Source organism: Patella vulgata, chromosome 1 (genome assembly GCF_932274485.2).
Source record: "Patella vulgata chromosome 1, xgPatVulg1.2, whole genome shotgun sequence".
Lineage (NCBI taxonomy): Eukaryota > Metazoa > Mollusca > Gastropoda > Patellidae > Patella > Patella vulgata.
The window spans coordinates 40,720,239-40,743,010 of record NC_065879.2 but is presented as its reverse complement, the minus strand read 5'-3'; the positions used below and the strand labels follow the sequence as shown (position 1 = coordinate 40,743,010).

Genomic DNA, 22,772 nt, shown 5'->3' with positions numbered 1-22,772 from the left:
AGCTTTAAAAAAGTACAACCACAACTATTATCTATGCGAACCTGTGGAAAATTGTTTTGTGTTCAAATGTGCTGACTATAAAAGACCTGTTAGGTCTACTATACCATGGTAACTGATGTTTTTTTTAATAAACTATTTTGCTTACATGATAACGGCTTCAAACAAGGTTCCTGTATATCAGCGTATCGATCTGGTTGTGCAATAAATGAAATGAAAGTAATGAAGTTGAAATGAATGAAAGTAAAAGCCAATCGACGCAAAGGCAATCTAATTTTATTAAACTTGTCATAAATTTACAATATCAAAAGTATAGTTTATAATTTTTGATGCACTAGTATAAATCTAAATAAAGAGTCTTTGTTTCATACGAAATAAATAATACTAGACTATCGTTCTCAATTGAAACAAAATAGTAATTTCTACAAAACTAATCATCAAACGATTCTTTTAAGGGAAGTTTACATCACTTTAAAACAACAGTCACTGGCCACGGTAGTCGAGTGGTAAGCGTACTTGACTCGCGGGTTAAATGTCCTGGTTTCAAATCCCGTCGTGGGTTGAAAAAAACAAATGGAATTTTCACCCACCCCCCCATCACACACACACTTATCAGGGGAAATCCCAATATGAACAATGTACAGTTATCATTTAGTTTAGCAGTGGACACATTAGCCGAATCGTTCGGCCGAATCAATCGGCGACGAATTTTATTCGGCCGAATGGTTGGACACACTAGCCGAATGCTTCGCCCGATTCAACCTGTCGATTGCATCACCTTTCACATCACATGATTAAACATGGCGTCGTCTATGGCTTCAATCTATCACGTGACTTCTCGATTTGAGTGGTGATTGGCTAATGAATTCTATATTCGGCCGAATGCATCGGCGAAGCGGACACACCAGGCGAATATAATTCGGCCGAATATATCAAACCTGTTTGATTCGGGCGAGTCATTCGGCCGAATGACAGTGGACACACTAGGCGAATTTCGACGCCGATTGATTCGGCCGAACGATTCGGCCGAATCATTCGGCTAGTGTGTCCACCGCTTTTTCGAGTCGAGTGATAGTTTCGTCCGGGAAACCGCCTGTGGGATGGACAAGGAAAATATTGCTTAGACATTCGGGTGGGGTCGTACAAGAACCCATGACAGACGAATAGCAGACACGGATAAACTGAGCTCCCTTAACACGGCCCTCGGTGTTTCGAACCTACTCTATCCTAGAGTAAGTAAATACGAGATGCATGAGTTAATCTACGAATATTATGATGAGATATTATGATGTGACCCCGGAGGTAGAGTGGTTCACAGCCTCAAATATCTTGCTAATAAAAATCTAACCTTCTCTTGTCAACATGATCTCCACTGATCAGAATTCTCAGAAAACTATTCAGTCACGGGGTCGCACGTGCGCTGCAGGCAGCAAACATTCGCCCAAAATAGACATTCACGTGACAATATTCATTCATTTATTTATCTATGAACCCTTGAAAAAATTCTCTTCTTACGCGATATACTTTTAAAAATACGTAGTTACGAAATTGATTAAAACTTTGGCTAAAACTCGATGATTTTATTTCTTATTTAATTGATTGTAACCAATGACTTATATTGTAACGGTTCTCGGTTCAGGGTCACCTCATGTAGTTTCGATCTTTTAAACTCACTCTCGCAGCAACTTAGTGACACCGCAAGACTGTGAAATTTACTTTTATTTAACCGCAAAATCCAGTGGGTTTAGAAGTTAAATTGTGGCTAGCTCTAAAATACGCACCAAAAAAATTGAGACCGGAAATTAACTGAACGAAATGGTTTTTCGTAGTCTTGATTAACCAGACTTGTCTGATAAAAATAAAGATTAAGGTACCGGTCATAGCACTCGAATTCTAATCGTTTTAGATCGTGTGACGTGTGCTCTGTTTTGGATGTGTATTTTTTTTATATTTGTCTGTGATAATTATTGGAAACATAATAGGATTACTACAAAGGATATTTAACGACTACAATATGAGTACGGTAAGTACTTTCTGCAAACTGCGTTTATATGGTCAACCGCCAATTTCTCCGCTATTAGAATGTTTATAGTGCATTTATAAAAATCAGCCGAAAATGTAACTGATAAATATAACTGATATTACGAGTTGTTTAGTTTTATTTCTCTCTCTATATCTCTTTTGTTCAAAAACTAAGGACTGTGCCTTTGTACAAGCGTTAAATTTAACGTTATTTGGAAGTATCTTAAAAAACGAAGAATTCCGAATTAATTATGCGTCCCAGAGCAAAGCTTCAAACTTTAATATAACCAAGAACCATAACTCGTTTTGCCAATAAGAGTTTTAACTCCCTTGAGAATGGGAGCTGATCATCCTTTTCAATATTTTAAAAGCACGTGTCCAGATGGTTATATCCTCATAAATCAAACATGGCCAGACTTTGAACCACTCTACCGTAGGGACGAAAAGAGTGTTCTACTCTATGAAGACTTGAGATTCTACCCCAAGACCCAACGGACGGGATCCATAAGTGATCATCCTGAGGGTTACTGGTAGTCGGGTGCCCTGTGTGTGGGGGGGGGGTGTTTTTATTGATCAGGCCAACGGCACGACAACGCCTAGCCCGGTGTGGCAGTTTCAGATGGTCCCTGGTGTGTGATTACCGTTTGGCGCATGCGCAGTTGTAGGAGTCACCTCACACCATTACAGACGCAGTGTGCATTGACTCCTCGTGATAGGATTTCCCCTAAGATTTTCTTACGGTCAAATCAATTTCTAGATATTATCTACCGATATTTACAGTGCTAAGTACAATTCTATTCTTTCTTTCTTTTCACGGAACTGTTGAAGTGAATTAATTGATAATTTCAAGCCAATCATCAATTTGTATGGTTTCCACTGATCGTACGTGTGTAGAACGACTAATCACTAAAAAAAAAACAACGGCAACAAATCACGAACGACAGAAGTATCAATTTCAAACCAATCAACTTAGATCCGTTGATCGTGTAACTACTGATCACTAAAACAACAGCTAATCATGAAAACAAGTATTTTTATTAATGACAAAACTCTAATCAAGTACACTTTGTACTTTTTCCTGTACTGACCAGTGATCAGGAACCAACTCACACCGCAGGAAGTAGATATAGTTTCGTTGTTAATGCAAACATCAGTTTCAGACATGCGCAAGTGCCCAGGAGAAAACACAAACCAGGAGTCAACTCAAACTGTCACACCGGAAAATATTGCCTGCATCCCTGAACCTATATATAGGTCGGACAGGCGGTGGGCCCTAGGGCTCGGCTGACATTTAAACCTAAATTTACCTACCACATCCCTGAACCTAGGTCGGACAGGCAGTGGGCCCTAGGGCCAGGCTGACAGTCAAACCTAAATTTACCTATCACACCTAAGATTGTAGCAATGTACACGTGGAGCCTCTCCTTTGGATGAAATATACCTTGGGCGCTTCCCTGCAAAGACATTGTGTCTTATCCAGTCTATTTTGTGGGTTTCCTCTGGTAAGTTTCTTAGGAAACACATGTCTACGATATCACCCTTGGTGGAAATGGACGTAAAACTCCAGGAACGAACGAACAAACGAACGAAAAGCAGACTTAAACAACAATGTCTTGGCACAAGTTTCCTCCCTAGAATTTCACTATTGATCATAAACAATAACCGCATGTTAGTCTCCAAATGACAGAAATATTGTGTTAAACCCCATTCCTATCAGAACAACATGTCAAATTCATCTACGATGGCGACCGGCAATAACAAATGATTAAACAGTTATAGAAATTTATAAACAAAAACCGGAAAAGTATTTATCGGGTGGTTATTTCCAATAAAAGTATGTCAATTTTGGTATATATGGAAAGTACAGACACCCAGTCTTGCTAGAAAAATACTGGATTACCCGAAAAATGCCCATGGGGCAAGCACTGAACAAATTTGTCAGGATATCACTAACTGGCAACCCGACTGTTTTTAGCCAGCTTATTGTGTGCCAGCTTAAGTGAGGGAGCGGTCCTTATTTCTTGATCAAATAATTAGGCGGCTTTGGGAACATTGAAGGGTGTCAACATACAAAGACTCTGCAATTAAACGGCGGAAAAAGAAGTTGACAGAAATAATTAAGAATTTACTTAGGCCTCGAAATATGTATGGTAAATGTACAGTAAGTAATGATAAATCCATTCTGAAAAATGGACCCTCCCACAATGAAGCTAAGTTGACATACATTGCGTTTAACAAAGCTTACTTATAGCTATAGGTATCTCCGGCGAATACAAAATTTTGAGAGGGAATTGAAGCAAATTTTTTATAGATTGGTTACTTTGAATATGTTTTTAGTCCAAATATATCATCAAATAACAAAGTTTGTACGCGGGATGTATCTTTAAGTTATCATGTATATCACGTCAATATCACGTCAATGATAAAAAAACAAAACACACTGGGCATACCCTCGTAAAATCTCTATTATAAAATGATCACAAGTCACTTCCACGTGCATAGCAACCTGGAATTTCGGGCACGACATCTGAAATTGTATCCATGGTATTTCGATTGACAGATGTTCGTGTATTGATCTCAAGAGAACTGTTTACCGTTGTTGTAAATTCCTGATAATCATAATGACAAGCCTCTCAACAGAGTACACAAACGAAGCAGACCTACCTGGTTTTTCTGGAAGCCCTTGTGAATCTATAATCGAGTTCAGTCCTGCTGCCATAGACAACCCAGAAACCATGAATAACTTTGACTACCTCACCCTGTAAAGAATAATGTTCAAGATGAAATTAACCCCGGGTGATTTCCTGTGCCCATAATATTACAAATAAAATGAACTATGTAAACGTTTTGAACATGGGTTACCTAGAGCTGTAGATAGTCATCATAAACATCGATTTTTCTAAGAACCGATCTCAGGCATGTAAGTTCCTGTTAATGTATGTTTTCGTTAAGACGATTTTGCAAAACACAGCCCATTACCCCCCACCCCAACACACACCCACACCTGTGTACACCTGTCTTTGTCATTGATATTGCAGAGACTCATTCCCAACTATTTTTAAGCCTCGTTGTGGCCTGTGGCCTAGCGAAGCGGACAATAAGTGTGCCTAATCGTACGGATGGGACAAAAAATGGTCAACCGTCTGACCATTAGCTTGCATGTAAAAGAGCACTTGGCAGTTGTAATTCGAAGTTGTCAAAACGCCGCGGTCCTTGTACCAACCCCTCTCGCTTTACCCGAATAACTATAGATATGATAGTCATATCAAAGTGACCAAAGTATTTTGTTGACGAGACACAGTAAATGAAGAATTCAAATCTAAAACAAAAATTAATTCTGATAAAGATATTTTTTAAGAGGTTGTTATTTATCAAAATTTAGATTACCTTCATAAAACAGAGCCTATAAAGTATTAAGTTACATTCAAAAGCTGTTGAGATCCTTTGAAGGTTTGCAGTGAACTATTAATTCTGTGTATTCATACTTTCATTTACGATTTCTTGAGGGTTAAATAAAATTAAAGGCGTTTGAATTGCAGTTATGTTGTATTTTAGTAGTGTGCTTTTTTTTTATTAACTGAATGTTAAGCATATAAAACTTTTGTTATAAATATTAAGTTTTGTTTAACATGGTTTAAAAAAAACATGGTACATTCTTCTTATACAATGAAATCAGTTTAACACTCTTGTTTAGTGCTGGTATATACAAACCAAGAGATAATGGAGTATTAGCGTTTTGAAAATTAGAATAAATAACTTCTATAAACAGTTTAGTAAATAAATTTACATATGCATAAAGGGAATAACTGGTTGGTCGATTCTTTCTTTCTTGTAACCATATAGTTCATTTTCGCCTAAACATCAATAAATCATGCCATATTTTGATATGGTATATTACTGAAACCAAAAGGTTCTCGAAGGCAACCTGTTTATATCGGAAATCTCCGATCACAAAATCTACATCCTACCTAATTCTCAAATATTTCTGATACCACTTCTCATTTTCAGGAGTTCTCATCAGGCGCATGTCCAGAGGGGAGGGGACAGGGGGTCCGGACCCTCCCTTGCTCGCACAGATCATATATTTTATTTTCTTATCGGTTCACCTAAATAATGCCAAAAAATAACATGGCCTATACATGCATGCACCTAAATGAGCAGAAATGTTATCTCGGAGCTTTTGATTTTATTAAATTCGGGGGTAATTTCCTCCCCCGACTTGACGTTGTCAGCACCATGAATCACCAAATTCCTGAACACGCCACGGCTAATGGCTAACAATATTTTGTTGTACTTTTGAATTCAAAGACTTGCAAATATATGCCGATTAAGCTTTTGCAATGTAAACAAGGTTCAGTGACCTGCGGGAGCCACGGTGGCTCAGTGAGTAGGACTTTGGTTCGCTAACCTGGAGTTCCCCCCTTGTCAGTGATGTAGGGCGTAGGGCCTGGCAAAGGACAAAGTATAGTCTATCGGGTTGTACGAAAACCCGTGATCCCGTGTATATATTGGCGAGCACGTAAAACAATCCTTGACAGTTTGAATTCGAAATGAGAGTAGGCCGTAGCGCCGCTGATCGGGCTAAATTTCCCACATAACACACTGCATGGCTTATGCCCGTCTTCATTAGCCCAATAGGAGCAGAACAGTAGGACGTTAAACCCCATTTCATTTCTTTTCATTGGCCTGCTTATGTCTGACAAGTGACAACAACTCTTATATTATTTGAAATACATCCTATAGTTTCAATGACTAAAACTTGGGATTGATGTCGTTTATTATTTAGATCAGTGACGGAAAAAGATATACGCGATTAAACCTTTGTTTCCAAAGATAAGGCTTAGGCTACTTATTTTATCGACAGCCGAACAAACTCAACTAGTTTTATATCTCAACATTGGCTTTAGCTTTAATCGTAATTTTTTTTTAAAGATTGATCATCGTCCCACAAAACATAACATATAAATGCCAGAGAACAGCACCAAACATAACAACTAATGACAAACCCAGCAAAGGTCTTATATGTGTTCCACTAAGAGCACCAATGGTTTATTCTTCGAAAATCTCCACATTTGTTATTAAATACAACCAATGTGTAGCGGAGATTTGAAACCTGAAGATAAGTTTAACGTCAATAATATGTAGCGTGTGTTAATAATACTGCACTGTATAGTATATGTCACTGCTTAATATACCAACTGTATTCTATTTTTGGTTTATAAAGAAAATAAACGCATATACTACGGACATATTATTGCATTCTTTCTGAATTGTTCTAAAAATACACCATGTAGATTACTAAAAATACATGCCGTTACAGACTGGGGACTTTCTCATGACATTAAAGTAATACTATATCACATTTTGCTCGCGTCGTTTTTTTTTTTAGTAAGAGGTACCCCTTTGAATACCGAGGTAATTAAATAAGCATTTATCAAGGCGGGTGGAGAGAGGTGCATTGTGCACCTACTTCACTACTAGGTCCTGTATTATTGAAGTGAGTGAATGGGGAAAACTATGGGAAGGAGTTTGTATATATAGAAATCAGCCCCGATCATAAATCTACCGCGAGGCTAGTCAGTACATTTCACTTAAGACGCAACTTTTACGTTAATATCCTACACACAATCAAACAGTATAATCGTTAAGGCTAACAAGAACAATATATCTGATACAGCGATACCATAATAGTACGTCAGACAGGTAGAAAAAGAAGAAATATTTGTTAGTATAATAAATAAATAAACAAACCGTATCTATTACGAATAACAATTACCAATTATGAACGGAGGTTGGTGTTACATTGACATGAGAAAGAATCTGATAAAGTGTTATTTCATTAATTTGCCGTTAGACGAACAAGGGTCAAATGGCTGCTTTAAGAGCTCTTCCCCGGTTGCTTACAAAAATAATTTCGATTTGGGCTGATTTGCTATCCAGTTGTATCGGGTATGTTCAAATTAGATTTTATGCACTATTTCAGACAAAAATGTCATGGCTCCATTTTGAGTCTATGGTTATTGTAAAAATTATTTTATTAAAAAATAATCATATTGTTTTTCCTGGTGAGAGTAATAATGCCTTTTTAAGTCACATTCCTGTCTAAATTTTACCTCTCATTCACTTTGCATCAAAGCTGGTCTGTTAATCGGCCCCTCGCTTGGGGGAAATGGCCGTTATTCCCTTGTCCTACATTATAAAGGCCATCACTAACCTTAACACTAACCCTGCAACTTAAAAAGCCTTAAATCACGATGATCAATCCAACCCGCCACCCAATCCACGGAAGTTTGCTAAAAATTCAAATCATCCAACCTGCCATCCATATAGGACAATTTCTAGAATATAACCCCATAAAAACTCATGTTTCGTTTCATTTCCTGTTGTTTTTTGGGGTTTTTTTAAATCCCATATCAGTGCTTATAAAAGCGCAATACCATTTGGTAAGATTTGACAATGAAATCACAGAGCAGTTTGATAGTGAATGGTAATGTTTAGAAGTATGCTGAATGATAATTTCACATGAATTACTTTGTGAATATTGTAACATGGGTTAACTCTATCAAACATAGACGGTTGAATGAACTGAATAATCAGAATATATAGAATTGATTTGGTTGAATTTAACATCACAATACTGTATTTTATTTGGAACTAGATGAAATGGCACATAATGACTAATATCAGTACAGTGTCGAATATGCATTTATTTAAAAATAATCTTCACACTTATTTCGGTTACAGTAAAGCTAATCTGACAAGGAAAGCCCGTGCCATTATTATAAAAGGTGCACGGAACCCTTTTTTGCTTGAATGGACATTGCCCAAAATAAATCAGATTATTGTCCTAAAATGGTTTATATTGTCTGCAAAAATACCCATCTCTTTACGCATACTTGCAGAGACCTCGATACAAAAACTGTAACTGCCGAACTTGTCACCTTACAAAACGCGGATACAAAGGGGGGGGGGGGGCGATCCGGGACCCGAAATAGTCGGAAATGGCACCTATAGCGTTTCATTTTTGCACTCGTGAATTGTCACTGTACCACTTCAATATGGAGATCTGAAATTTCTACTCTACACCCCCACTCCGCTTCGGAAAATTCTGGATCCGTCAGTGCTTCCTAACACTGCACAAGTAAACGCATGATTATGTTAGGCGTAGTTATGTTGAAACACTACCGTAGTAACAGTACTTTAGTTCTTTAACGTCTGCTTCCATAACTTCTCATATCTACACTATTTAAAAGAATAACTAAGTAAAAAGGAAATGATTGTAAAATCAATTCTATTTTCTATTAGACGTTTGTAAATATTTTGGCGGTTTTATTTGGTATTATGACGAGTATGTTACACGGATACTGGTCACAAATACCTTAAAGGCTCAATACCACTCTTGTTGTAACTGAATAATATGTCCCAATCTTTATTCTGTTCAACAAATTGTACTATTTTACAATATTCCAATTAATTGGTGATACAAATTTCATCTTATCACAACTAATTTAAAAAAATGGAAAAATTCAACTAAGTGATTTGAAAAGCCTAACGTAAACCTTTTCAAATGTGACTTGGATTTAAAAATATTTTCAAACCCTCTGGATAAGTAAATAGGATGTAATGGATAATTTACACAACAGGTAGGACACTTAAACATTTAATACTTAGAATAAGGCTATTATTTATTTTCTGGAGCTGTCAAGCCAGCAAGAGTGTTATTGTCCCTTTAAACATTGTCGTTTACCATTATCTAAAATCAACATATAATACTAATCATTAAACTATCATTTATGATAACTTGAAACCCACAACTCATGCTTTAGCGTCTGTTGAAAACATGCGATTATTATAGCCTATACTAGGATATGTTTCCAAACGTTTAAATCCTATTCTATACAATATTCGAATAATCAGAAAGGTTATATCTGCATAGACAAATCTACAGAATTACCGGATTATAAAAAGTATATAAAATTAACAACATTTCATTGAACTAGTCCACCTTTATATAGATTTAGCAATTTGGTGTGAGCGGCATTTTGAACAAGATGTGTTTTTGTGTCTGAACAATGAATAATACAAGACGCATGACAATTTTAATTTTCCACAAATACGTCGCTTTTTAAAGCTACTTTCCCATAAAAGTATTTATCGAGTGATTATTTCCAATAAAAGTATGCCAATTTTTGTATATATGGAAAGAAGAAACATCCAATCTTACTAGAAAAATACTGGATTCCCTGAAAAACGCCCATGGAGCGAATACAGGACGAAAAATGTAAGAGTTTCCATAACCGGCAACCCGACGAGTAGGGAGATCTGCTCTCGTGGGGGACCACGGTGGCTAAGTGGGTAAGACGCTGGCCTGCATTGGCAGAGAAAGTTCATCGGGATTTCCGACGTGGTTTCTCCTTGTCAGTGGTGCATGATGGAGGGCCTGACAAGGACAGCTGTCTAGTCGTTCGGATGGGACGAAAAACGTCGTCTTTTATATGCAGTGAATTCTCCTCCGGCTTCGTACCCGTTGCTAGGTACCGCGTCAGCCAAGTCACGTGACACAAACATGACTTCTTTTAATATATTTTTCTAGCAAAGGTATTCGATCGTGATTACAATTTTTTGAGAAGGTGAAGAGAAATGGAGTTTAACGTCCACTCGACACAAACTAGGTCATTTCGGTACTAACACATTGTTCAATTTTATTCCAATAATTTGCTTGCGCGTAGGGGGTCTTTAGCAGTGGGAGTAAACCGGGCGACCCGGAAAAAACCCACGAGGTTGGACAGGCGACCCTACTCCTTGTCACGTACAACTGGGGAATCGAAACAACGCCAGTTGACTCAATGACAGACCTTATGATACAGCGCGCACATACTAACCATTTGGCCATCCACCCCCACCCCCTTTTGAGAAGGATGTGAAGCAAAATTTTGATAGATTAATTAGTTTGAAAAGATTTTAGTCCAAATATATCATCAAATCACCCAGTTTGTGCGCGGAATGGTATCTTTAAGTATGTTTGAAGTGTAATGTGTGTATTTTTGCGGTACTGTGCGGGAAGGAGTGTCGCCAAAAAACTATAGCTACGGAATTCATCAGGCGAAGATTACCCATTCCTAAATCTTAATAGGAAATAACCTCTCTTAATTACTAAGCTAACCTTCCCGCTTGCATAATGTCTAACATAAATACAAATACCACGGAAATTACCGGAATATATCGAAGAATGTCGATGGATAGCCGCAAACGAAAATTATGTAGCCAAGCAAAATGTTAGAGTCTAATCGCGGTATGAATCAACAAATTTGTTCAGATATGGCCACCTTTATATCCTTCACTTATATTTGATATCTTTTAATCTCAAACATTAGCATGGATGAAACCTTTTATGAGAGTAAGGACATTCTAAAATATCATAACAATAACTCTTACGTGAAATGAATATAGAAACAGAAATACATGTACATGTACTACTATACATCGGTTACAAATTTGACTACAAAATCTTGCCTAGATTCTGTCCGTAATGCATGACACATTACTCCAGATGATTGTATACTAACGGCTGTGTCAGTGAACCAGATGTCCCTATTCAGTGACTTCGATATGTTTTTGAGAGTTTGAAAACATTAAGTGGGGATTATTTTTTAGTCAGGTGGCTTAATGTGTGTGGGTATCGGAATATTACACTTCGAAGGAATAACAACATTGGTGAAAGCTTTTCATAAATGTTATTTTGAATATGAATTCTAAGACGAAGACATCATAACCATTTAAACTAATCAAGGGTATTTGGCTCTAATTTAAAGGCGATTTCCTTTCGTTTTATACAATTTCAGTGCAGACTTCAAAACCCTTTATTTTTTTTTATTTTTTTTTTTGTTTAGAAAAATGTATAACGTTTATCAAAGAAAAAACAATGCACAGTGGAATAAATGCACACGAAATATAATAAAACGTTTAGGCCTAATAAACATCAAAAGCCCGCATATAGACATTATTTTAACTGTAAAGGGTGACTTTGAACCAAAGTACTATAAATTTACATAAATGGCCACAAGCATCGTTATATGCGAGTCGATAAAAAATGAAACATAATTTTCATTGTTCACTTGATTTCAAATAAAATACTCAGTAAATATATAGCTTATAAAATTATGTTAGATAGCTTGTCTCTTCGTTTCGTTATTTTTCGCCTTTCTTTTTATATTATTTCGTTCCGTGGTTGTTTCGAGTTGGACAGTTTAATTTTATAAGTAAATTACGTGAATCTGCAGTTTTCAAAGTATATTTTTGAATTATTGATAAAATTCAATGTAGGATTCATTGTAGAAATGTGGTTGAGTTGAAATTGTTTTAAAGGAGCTAAATATAAATTCTTTGGCACCTATAGAAATGGCCACAAATGGGTCGCAACAAATATAATACTGTAATATGAATGTACATAAACTGATTTAGATTCAACCGTTTCTGTTTTACTGTAATTTATAATCAGTTATGTTCTGCGAAATACATAAGCAATCTTATGCATATAGTATGTTTGTTATTTTGATTTTGCCGAATTCCTCCATTTTAATGTATTTGTTGTCTCCTGGTCAGGATCATTTATGCCTATTTTTATATAAGATTTTAAACGGTAATGTATTAACATATGAATGATATAAATTTAAACTCACTTTTTCTGAAATAAATAAGAGAATAATATTCATCGAAAAAAATGAAAAGTTTAAGTACAAAAATGTTTAAGAATCTAAAACTATGTCTTATTGTAAAGATAATATATAATATTGTAAGTTATGAATTAATAGCACAAAAACTTTTATAATCTATGTTAATAAACTGTTAATATTTAAAATATATTTGATAAATTATAAATTAACGAATGTATTAACATATAAAGAAGAACCATTGAGTGACTATCATGTTTAAATTTTGGCATATCATTTCATATGTAACCCCGGAAATGAGTTTAGTTTAGCCCATAGAATGTATACAAGGGAACTTTTGCATGAAACAATTATTCACAACTTTTGTAAACTATGTTTTTTTATTTTTTGGCATATCTTCTATATAAAATGTATTTGGTGCACTTCAAATATACAGAAAAAAATATAGAATAAAACATGCAATTTTATTGATTTATATAATGACTTTAGTTGCACCATAACATTTATTGTATCAATCAATAACAAACACACAGATAATAATATACGTGTTATTTACCGGCAATTGTAAAACATTTTTGCAAATTGTATCGATTTACATGTTATCAAAATGTATTCATGCTTCACATGCATGTTACCGATCTTAACTCACAATAAACATGAATACAGAATAAATATAATACTGTCCAAATCGTAATATATTAAAATTATATATCAGATTTTCCAAACAAAAAAGTTCCATGGTTTGGGACTTGGTCCAAATATCAAACTTTTTCTAGGAAAGTCAGTCAGCTTTTTTTTTTTTTTAGATAAATAGGTTTCCTTTCCGCGCTTTTATGTGTTACTAATTCAAAAGAGACTTAAATGGGGGGGATAGGTACGAGAAATGTCTTTCAGGACTGTAATTCGTCTACTTTTTTTCTTTTTTTTTTAAAAAAAAGGAGAAAAGATACACCGTATAGGCGGGGACAAATTTCATGTGAATTTGTACACAGTACTAATCTTTTAAAATTCTCTTTGGATTTATTATAATAACTTTTTCGTGTATGTGCGAATAAGCTGTTACATTTAATGCTATATTAACCGTAACATTGTTCATTTTGTAGTCCATGTGTTGAATTATTGCCTACAAAATGTCAATCAGATATTGATTTAAATCTGTTTGTCTGACTGAATGTGTACATCCATTCTGAATAAAGTACCATAGATAATCTACTAGCATACATTTTAAATATTAAAAATTAAATATAATAACCCTTCGAAAAAGGAATCATACTACGTAACATTTTCATTAGTGGTTCATTCAAAGCTAAAGGGTCACAATTATTTAATTCTATAGTAACATGTCATTCAATAATTAAGTTAATCATCTTCTCAATCAAAACAAAAATATAATTCAATGAATTAAGAAACAAGTATATAATCCAAGATTTTATTTTATAAACAATTCAACCATTCAAAACTACAACACAATCATTTATGTTGCATAACAAATTAATTAAAATTATTATTCAAACAAAATGAGAAATTTGAGCAAATTGTCTAACATTAAAGTTTGAATATATTGCTATTATTTATCATGTTTTAACACACCTAACTAATTATACAGAATTTTGATTCACAACAAATCTATAACAGCTCACTTTAGTTACATCGCTCTGGTTTAAATAACGGGTCTTTTATAGGTAACATTGATTATATTATATTATATTTTATTCAGTTTTTGTTGGGGGGGGGGGGGGTAAAAAAACCAAACATATTAATATGTAGCCTAAATGAAAACTGTACCATAGAGTATATATCTGCATCTGGTGCCTCTTTTAAACGTTGGGCCAATATTTCTATAATAATGATCATATAATTGTCAAGATGAATAGCTCTCTAATGTGAACATCAAGCGTATAGAAACGTATAGGAAAACCTATAATGAATAATATTATTAACAATGAATATGGTTATTGGTGGGTAAAGTAGCTTTATTGAATGACTAAAAAGACAAAATAAGAACATGTCTGCTATTAATTTATTAAACTATATATTTATCATTTGATTGGTCTGAATGGAGACTTTCGTCATTAACATATAGAATAGTATATCTAAAGGGATAAAAGAATAAATAATTAAAATGTCCCGGGATGATTTCAGACAACTTTTTTTTCAAAATCTGTATTACTTGTCATGGATAGATCTATTGCCATTATGACAAAAAGGGAAACGGTGTAATATTATTCACAATGTCGTCCCGGCTAAGCTTGGATTATTAATAAAACACTGCTAGTGAAACGTTCCAGACAGCAGATTCCGGCTTGGAACTAACTTCCAAACTAATATAACTCTATTATGAAAGCTGCATTTTAGATTCTCCAGTTAAACGCGTACGACCATACTAGTAGAACCTGGGCAAATTCATAAAAAAGCACCTTTAAGAATGATTCCTCCATACCTTATAAATGGGAATTCGGGTATCTTCGTTTTCGTACATATAATATTGCTCCAGGTAAATTTTACACTGGAATGAACATTAGTTTTTTACAAAGTATTTTTGTATAGGTCTTGCCTAACATCAAAACGGCATAAAATATTCATGTCTTTATAAACTTGCATATTATAGAGTCACTCTGCTTTTAGCGGTACATTAAAACCACGTTTATCAGTGCATCAATCGTTTAGCAATGATAACCGTAGGCCTATTGGCGTTTCTATGTCATCATCTAAATATTATTCATACATTTTATACATTTTTTAAAAATATAAGCGTTCAAAAAATGCTATCTTGTCGCCATATGAATTTTATAGATACGCGTCTTTAGTATAGATTACAGACCAATTCGCATAGTTTTGCTGTCATGTCAAATAATGTGTGCTAAGCTGCTATAACAACTGAAAGTCAATATAGCATAACATAAGACTTGTTTAATGCTTAATGCTGTGGGCCTTTTATATAAATTCAATATTTCGTATATAAATGCACTTATATACCTATATATAATATATGGTAGACAATGCACACATTGCTTTTTATGTTATACATTGGCGGTTGTTGTTATTAATAATAAACACTTACCTCTTATATTGGTTAATATCGTTTGTTGGTCATATATGCAAATTAGCTAAATAATCCCACTATGTGAGGTATCCCGGCGTGACCGTCATACCACGGGTTGAAAGTGTCGTCTGCCACATTATCTATACAACTCCCTCTTTTGATCGACATTCAATGCACCCGCCACGTATCAATCCGCCGTGCGAGCTCTTTGTAAATAGTCCCGCAGTGATCGACCGCTTCACAATCCGAGCTGTCATTCATAAACTGCTCCCGTGCGTAAAGCCTGTTTCAAATTCAAAGAGTTGCTTTTCAAATAAAGCTTAACTAAAACTACTATGGATTTTGTTTAAGAATAAAAGACATTGTCCCGAAATTCAAATGATGTTATTCTTTTATTTTTTTCTGAGTCTTTTACATCAGTTTTAGAGTGAAACAAGATAAACCCCTTTCTCGTTGATGTTTAATGGTTTTATGGGGTATCCACCGTAACATTGACGAGGCGTGGGGACTCGCATTAGGTAGCTATCGCCAATGCTGTTTATAAAAATATTATAGTTTCTCATAAATAAAACGGCATCTCAAGCAGAACTTCAAAGAAACGGTATTTAGTCGGTTTTTCGTTTCCATCCGATAGAGTGGTATTTGAAGCTAATATTATTTAATTGTGTTTGTTTCTAGGAAACGAATATCCCGGTGCTCATTTATTATCGAAATGGTATCAATAACGAGAAAGAAGAAAGTCGGAACTTTGTATAAAAAGTGCTATTGCTACCACGCCCATATATAGCACTAGGCTAGCTACAGACAATACTTATCTTATAATCTACTCGTTTGATCGATTTTTATCTTTTCTGGACTGGAGGGGCAAAAAGTACATCTTCGGTCATGAAATTTATCAAAATGATTGACACTCGCACAAGTTACCCAAATGACTTGACCTATCGTTTCACTCTAGAGAACAGAAACTACTTTCGTAAGTAATATATATTTTAATGTCGTCAAATGTAATTTTCTTATAGAAATAAATAAATAATCGAGATCACACGAAACTCGCATATGACAACGTGTTATGAAAAATAATTTCACCCCTACCCGCAACATCACCAGAACCGTCAGAATATTTATACTATAGGTTCAATGATACTATCAATCTGTCTGCAACCTGTCTGCCATTTCCATGATAGTTTAAAAGCATTATTCTTCTAGTTTCAAAATCTAGAAAATGATATCATTTGGTCTTACTGGAAATACGCGCAGTATAATCTCAACCCTGTCTTTTACGCAACCATTTTAGATTCTGATATTTTCCTGGCAATTTGCAACTCCAGTTCAGTTAATCTTGTACATCACCAGTAAGCAGTAATGATTATGGAAGACGCCACGTAATTAACATAGTTATTCAGGCAACAAGACACAACACAACTCTCTAAAATGTCTTAAATGCCCCGACGACCTCAAGATTCTTTTCTATGATTAAAGGGGCTATCTATAAATATCCAGAACATTGTCCTATGGGGCGATTTTATGAAATCGTCATTTCCTTTCAACAAGCATTTTAAAAAAAATCGTAAAATTAGGTTGTTATATGAAATGATTCCGATGAATGATAGGATAAGTTTCATTCGATTAAATTGTCTTTTTGGCAGATCATAGGACCTTTTACTTACTTTAGTTTCTGTTTGTTGGTTTTGTGTGTGTGTGGGGGGGGGGGGTAAAGTCTCTATACGCCATTTCCATTTCGGAAAGCTGAACATGCACAGTTATATTGTTTGCAAGTAATTCCTACATCCCTCAAGTGACGTTAAATGACTTTAAATTGTTGAAAAGCGAATTAGTTTACTCGAAATCGTAAGTCAATGGGGTAACTTTAGGATTAATTACAGTGAACTGTTACAAAATCTATTCAGTACGGTGAACAACCTGTTAATGTTCCTAAATAATCTGATGATAAGTGAGACTAATTGAAACAATGCTTCCTAACTCGAGGAGAGTATCACAGATCAATAGCCGTCTTCCTACTATTAATAACCTGAACAAAAAATTCAAATCAAACCTAACACTGAATTACAACCGAAAAATTGGTGAGAGGTGATACTGGAAGTAAGTGTCGGAAATTCATCAAAATCGTTAAACGTTTATTTTTCCATAAAATGAAGAAACAGTCAGAATGACAAACTGGTCCGATATTCAAAGGATGCTAACAAACTGTGTGGACAATATTCGATCAAATTCGAATTTTGGCGTATGAAAAGCAACAACTCGGACTAATTTACGTCCTCAGTTGGATCTAATCAACTATATAATTATATAATTTCGAGAATTAAAACATCATATCATCAACATCTGACGAGCTAAGAACAAATCCAAATGGCCACCTTCTCAAAACAATCCATCTGGAGGTCCCGTTCTTCGGGATTTCCCGGCGCGGTTCCCCTTAACAATGGTGCAGGAAGGAGGGCTTGGCAAGGGAAAACGAACAGTCCTTCGGGTGGGACGAAGAACCGAGGTTCCCTGTAAAACAAACCGTGGCAATTGGAATATACGATTAGGCCATAGCCTCATAGCACACTGCATGGCGTATGAATTAGTCTAGTTATTAATGTGGGACGTTAAACCCCATTGCATTTTTAAAGTAGCGATATGACTTGATACACCAAAAAGGTCGGGCTAGACGTTAGGATATGGATTTTTTTTTTTTTTTGAAATGGTATTTATTGTAACGTTATAAATTTTGTTTTAAATAGGACCTCTAAATCGAGAAAATGAAGTAAACAAATTATATTGTCGATATGGACATTTGAAAATATTCCCGTTAATGATTTAATAACCACATGTACGTACCCCAACGTCTATTTCAGTGACCAGTTTTAGCAAAAAACAATTTAGCTGCCAAGGAATTTGTTTTAAAAATGCAACTCTGTTCGTCTGCATGTCATTTTTTCGTTTCAGTCAATGTGATTCCTATATGAATGTTTCGGGATTTTTTTTAAATATAAACACAAAATTATATCATTATAAAATTAATAAAACCAGGACTAAAATATCAACAAAAAATATTATTTCGTCATTTTTACTATCATACAGCAATTATTTGAAAAATAAAATATCACATTTTTTGGTTGAAAAAACACTAAATGAAGCGTTCAGTTTAGCACATTAAACAATTGTAGTGGGAAAAAAATCACTCGAGCGAGATCACCTGCCGGCATTACGTCATGGCACGTGCTCATTTACCGTTAACCGGTCGTTTGAAGTCTGTAACGCCGTTCCGACTGCTGAAGAAAGAGAAATTAGAGAGGTGAACCCACGGATGTTGATGCCAACAACCGGATATAGTAGTTTAAAAAGCGTCCTTAAATCTAAGCGATATGTTGTGTATCTTTGACCGTTGATTGCCTTAATCTGGATGATTAGGTTAATACAGCGGCCATTTTATGTTAGCGCTATTAGCACCTTGTGAGGCAGAAGACCATCATGAAGTGGTAGCAGTAGCAGCAATTATCATGCTCTAGTTAATTAGATGCCCGTAACTTGACTTAAAGAACAATAGCGATGAAGTAATAAAGCCCTAGTCGATAATCGAACACCTTTTGGATACGACAGAAAAGCTATCATTAATCTGTGCGTGGTCGGGGTTTCGTGTGGCGTGTACAGGAGTGCTTCCGGTTGACAGGGACTATTCATTAAAATGATTTTTGTTTAACATCCCTAGTATTTTATTACCTGCAATGCACTATTTACTTCTTTCTTGCAATATTGACGTATTAAATATCAATTAGACTCAACTAACGCATATATTTGATTGTTCATTAAACGAATGAAATGGGATTTAACGTCTTACTATTCTGATCAAGCTGGGCTAATGAACAGGGTTTCCTTTAGTAGTATGTTGATAGTCATTAAATTCCAACCATGGTTCAAAAACAGACAATGAAAATTGAAAAGGTTGAATATTGCAGTCAAATTACTTTATTCTGGGAGTTTGAAGTTTTTACTTAAATAGTCTCGATTGTCAAATACTGTTCCTACGATATTAAATAAAGTCTCTACTATCCACTTTAACGCCAATTATTAAATGGCGTGGCCAGGGGCGTATTCAGTAATTCGCACAAGGGGTGGTGGGGGGGTGTCCAAGATGGAGACTATGTTTGGCATGAGGTCTGGAGAATTACCCGAGAATTGTATAAAATCACAAGCTCTGTGGGACAGCATTAATCTGACGCATAAGCTCTGCGCAAGCGAGGGGGAGGGGGTGGGGGCCCGGACATCCCAAACCTACCACATACAAACCTTGACATGCGCCTGGTGGTAATTCTAATCCATTTAATATATCGGTCTAGAGAGTTGATTATAGGCTTGTCATGTGAATAAATGTCTAAATAATAATTTATATGACAGTTAAGCCAGAAAGTAAGCTCTTACATATAATATTTACATTTCTGCAAAATATATTTTGTAAAACATAAGGCTGTATTATATACTTTAGTTAATAAAGATATGTTGGGGTTTTTTCTTTTAGTATTTAAAAAAAAATGTCATTAAATTAAATTCCTTTTTGATATTAGTTAATGTTATGTTCCGAATTATATATTTTACCGGACTCAATTTTATTTAGCAATCACTAAAACATACAATATAAATATATGTCATTAGATTGATTGAAATAAAGATGTTGGAAGAACTGACAGAATGTCCCCGCCTCTATTAGCCTAGTTGGAACAGAACAGTAGCACGTTAAACCCCATTTCATTTTCATTTCATAACAGAATGTTCGCCGGAGGCTTCTGCTACTTACAGAGCTACCATAAATAAGTTCTACAGTAAGATGTATAATGTCTCACTACCATGCCAATTTGTTTTCAGTACAAAAGTACTATTATTGTCTCCATTCCATATATCAAATCTTTCAAAGATTACTATATTAATTAATTAATGTATACGCTTAAATATAATTCAATTTTAGGCACATTTGATAAAATCAGTACAGTCATCATCTCTATCCTCGCAAAATTAAAACACCGTGCACAGTCATTCCATTTCAACACGTTTTCTAAAATGTCATACCGAGAATTTATTATGCCGGACTCTCCCGAAGACATGAAGATCATTTGGGTCATATAGGGGATGAATATTCAGATGCTATAATATGAAGATTTTGAAAATTCTTCAAATTTGATTATGCATGAACATGTATCGTATTGTTACATTGCGATTAAAAAATTGTTACATTCTAAATAAATGTATGTAATACAATTATACAGCGTCAGAAATAAAATTATTGATGAGCAAATATAGTTCTTAGCTTACCATATGAGCAAAGTATAAAATCATTATATTGTGAGCAAACTATAATTACATTATGAGTATGTTATAAAATTATTTTATTGTAAAAAGATTATAAATTATTACATCGTCAGTAAATATATATTTATTGTGAATAACTATTATAGAGCGCATATTATATGCTTGTGAGCAAGTTACACCGTGAACAAATAATATAATCTAGATTATTGGCATATTTTAGAGTGTTTAAGACAACAACAGATCGTGTAATTGTGACCAAATCTTAGTATTATTAAACTACACCGAGAAAATGATAAAATACTTACTCTGTCAGCAAATTAGAGAATTAATATTTCAATAATATTGAATAATTAAGGCTACTATGTCTCATTAAAACTCTGGAAGTAATTGCTAGGCTTTTAAAGTTGTTCACCATTCACACGGGTTGTATTTCAGGTACAGTGAACAACCTGGTAATCGGCAGGTAAAGTATATAGCGTTAAAAATTGGTATACCGATTCTAATATGGCTCACGGAGGGCCTGACAAGGGACAGCTGTCTAGTCCTTCGAATGAGACGAAAAACCGAGGTCCCGTGTATATATTAGAATGCACGTAAAAGATCCCTTGGCAGTTGGAATTCGATATAAGAGTAGGCGATTTTGCCGCTGCCCTGGCAAAATTTCCCTCATAGCACACTGTATGGCGTATGCCCGTCTTCATTAGCCCAGTATAGGAGCAGAACAGTAGGACGTTAAACCCCATTTCATTTTCATTTCTAATATGGCTCCGAAATATTTATTTCCACTGTATTGTATGCTGTTTTGAAAGTTCCACTGCTCTGTTATTGCATAAATATATATAACCGACTTTCTGTTGGAAAAAGTCAAACTGAAAATAAAATGGCCAAGGTGTGGCCATAGAAAAATATTATAGTTAGGCCTACATCTCCTTTTCATATATTATGTGGAAAATTACAAAATTGGTAGATTTCTAGACATGCACTATTTAGATATGGCTACGATATGTTATGAATTGATAATGTAAATTAGAGTGTATGTTTCTTTTCTATAGAATTTCCCTCTTTTTATCCATTAACCACCGTCGTGGATAGATATTGTATCTATAACAGGTGTTAGCTTACAGCGGCATCCTTTGATCTCTCACCTGTTGTACGGTCCAAGTTACGGGTAAGCAATGGTTTGTTGACATACGATTGTTGTGGGCGAGATTTATATAGTTAAAGTCAACTAAACGCGTAAAGGACTTGCATGGCACTTGGAATTGTGTACACTGATAATAAAAGATATTTAAGAGCTACTTTAAAAGATCCCCTTTACATGTGTTAGGCGTATAAACTGTCTTATATCGACTGTAAAAATCTATTCCCTTAACATGTAAATAATACTCAATGAAGGGTGTTTAAAATAAACCTCCACTTTTTCCACATTATGCTTTGATGTTTGAGTATTGGAGATAAGACTAAAGGGATATACTTGCTTTTCATGGCAGTCCGAGGACCTTTAATATATTTTTATATGCGTTATACGTATCTTTCGATCGAGCTTAAAAGTTCGACGTAATAATTAAATACTATAGTCACTTCGTAGCCTACTATGAAATTTTGGAAAGTTTTAATGTTTAATTTCGCTGGTAGCTGGTTTGCTCGGAAAGTTTTTGCCTGACAACATTTTAAACTGAAAAACATTTAATCGAATAATTGTTTAATAAGAGAAACGGATACTTTGGCATTCCATG

General features: G+C 34.9%; 1 protein-coding gene across 1 annotated transcript in view; it reads right to left on the bottom strand.

Moving 5' to 3' along the window:
- The window catches only part of LOC126827225 (LIM homeobox transcription factor 1-beta.1), a 51,955-nt gene extending 36,062 nt beyond the window's left edge, over positions 1-15,893 (bottom strand). Inside the window, exons 1-2 of the mRNA XM_050556467.2 lie at positions 15,751-15,893; positions 4,684-4,778 (exon numbers count right to left, since the gene is read on the bottom strand). Of these exons, the coding sequence (XP_050412424.1) occupies positions 4,684-4,756 (73 nt within the window). The 5' untranslated portion in view covers positions 4,757-4,778; positions 15,751-15,893. The remainder of the gene's footprint in view (positions 1-4,683; positions 4,779-15,750) is intronic.
- Between the last annotated feature and the right edge of the window lie 6,879 nt (positions 15,894-22,772).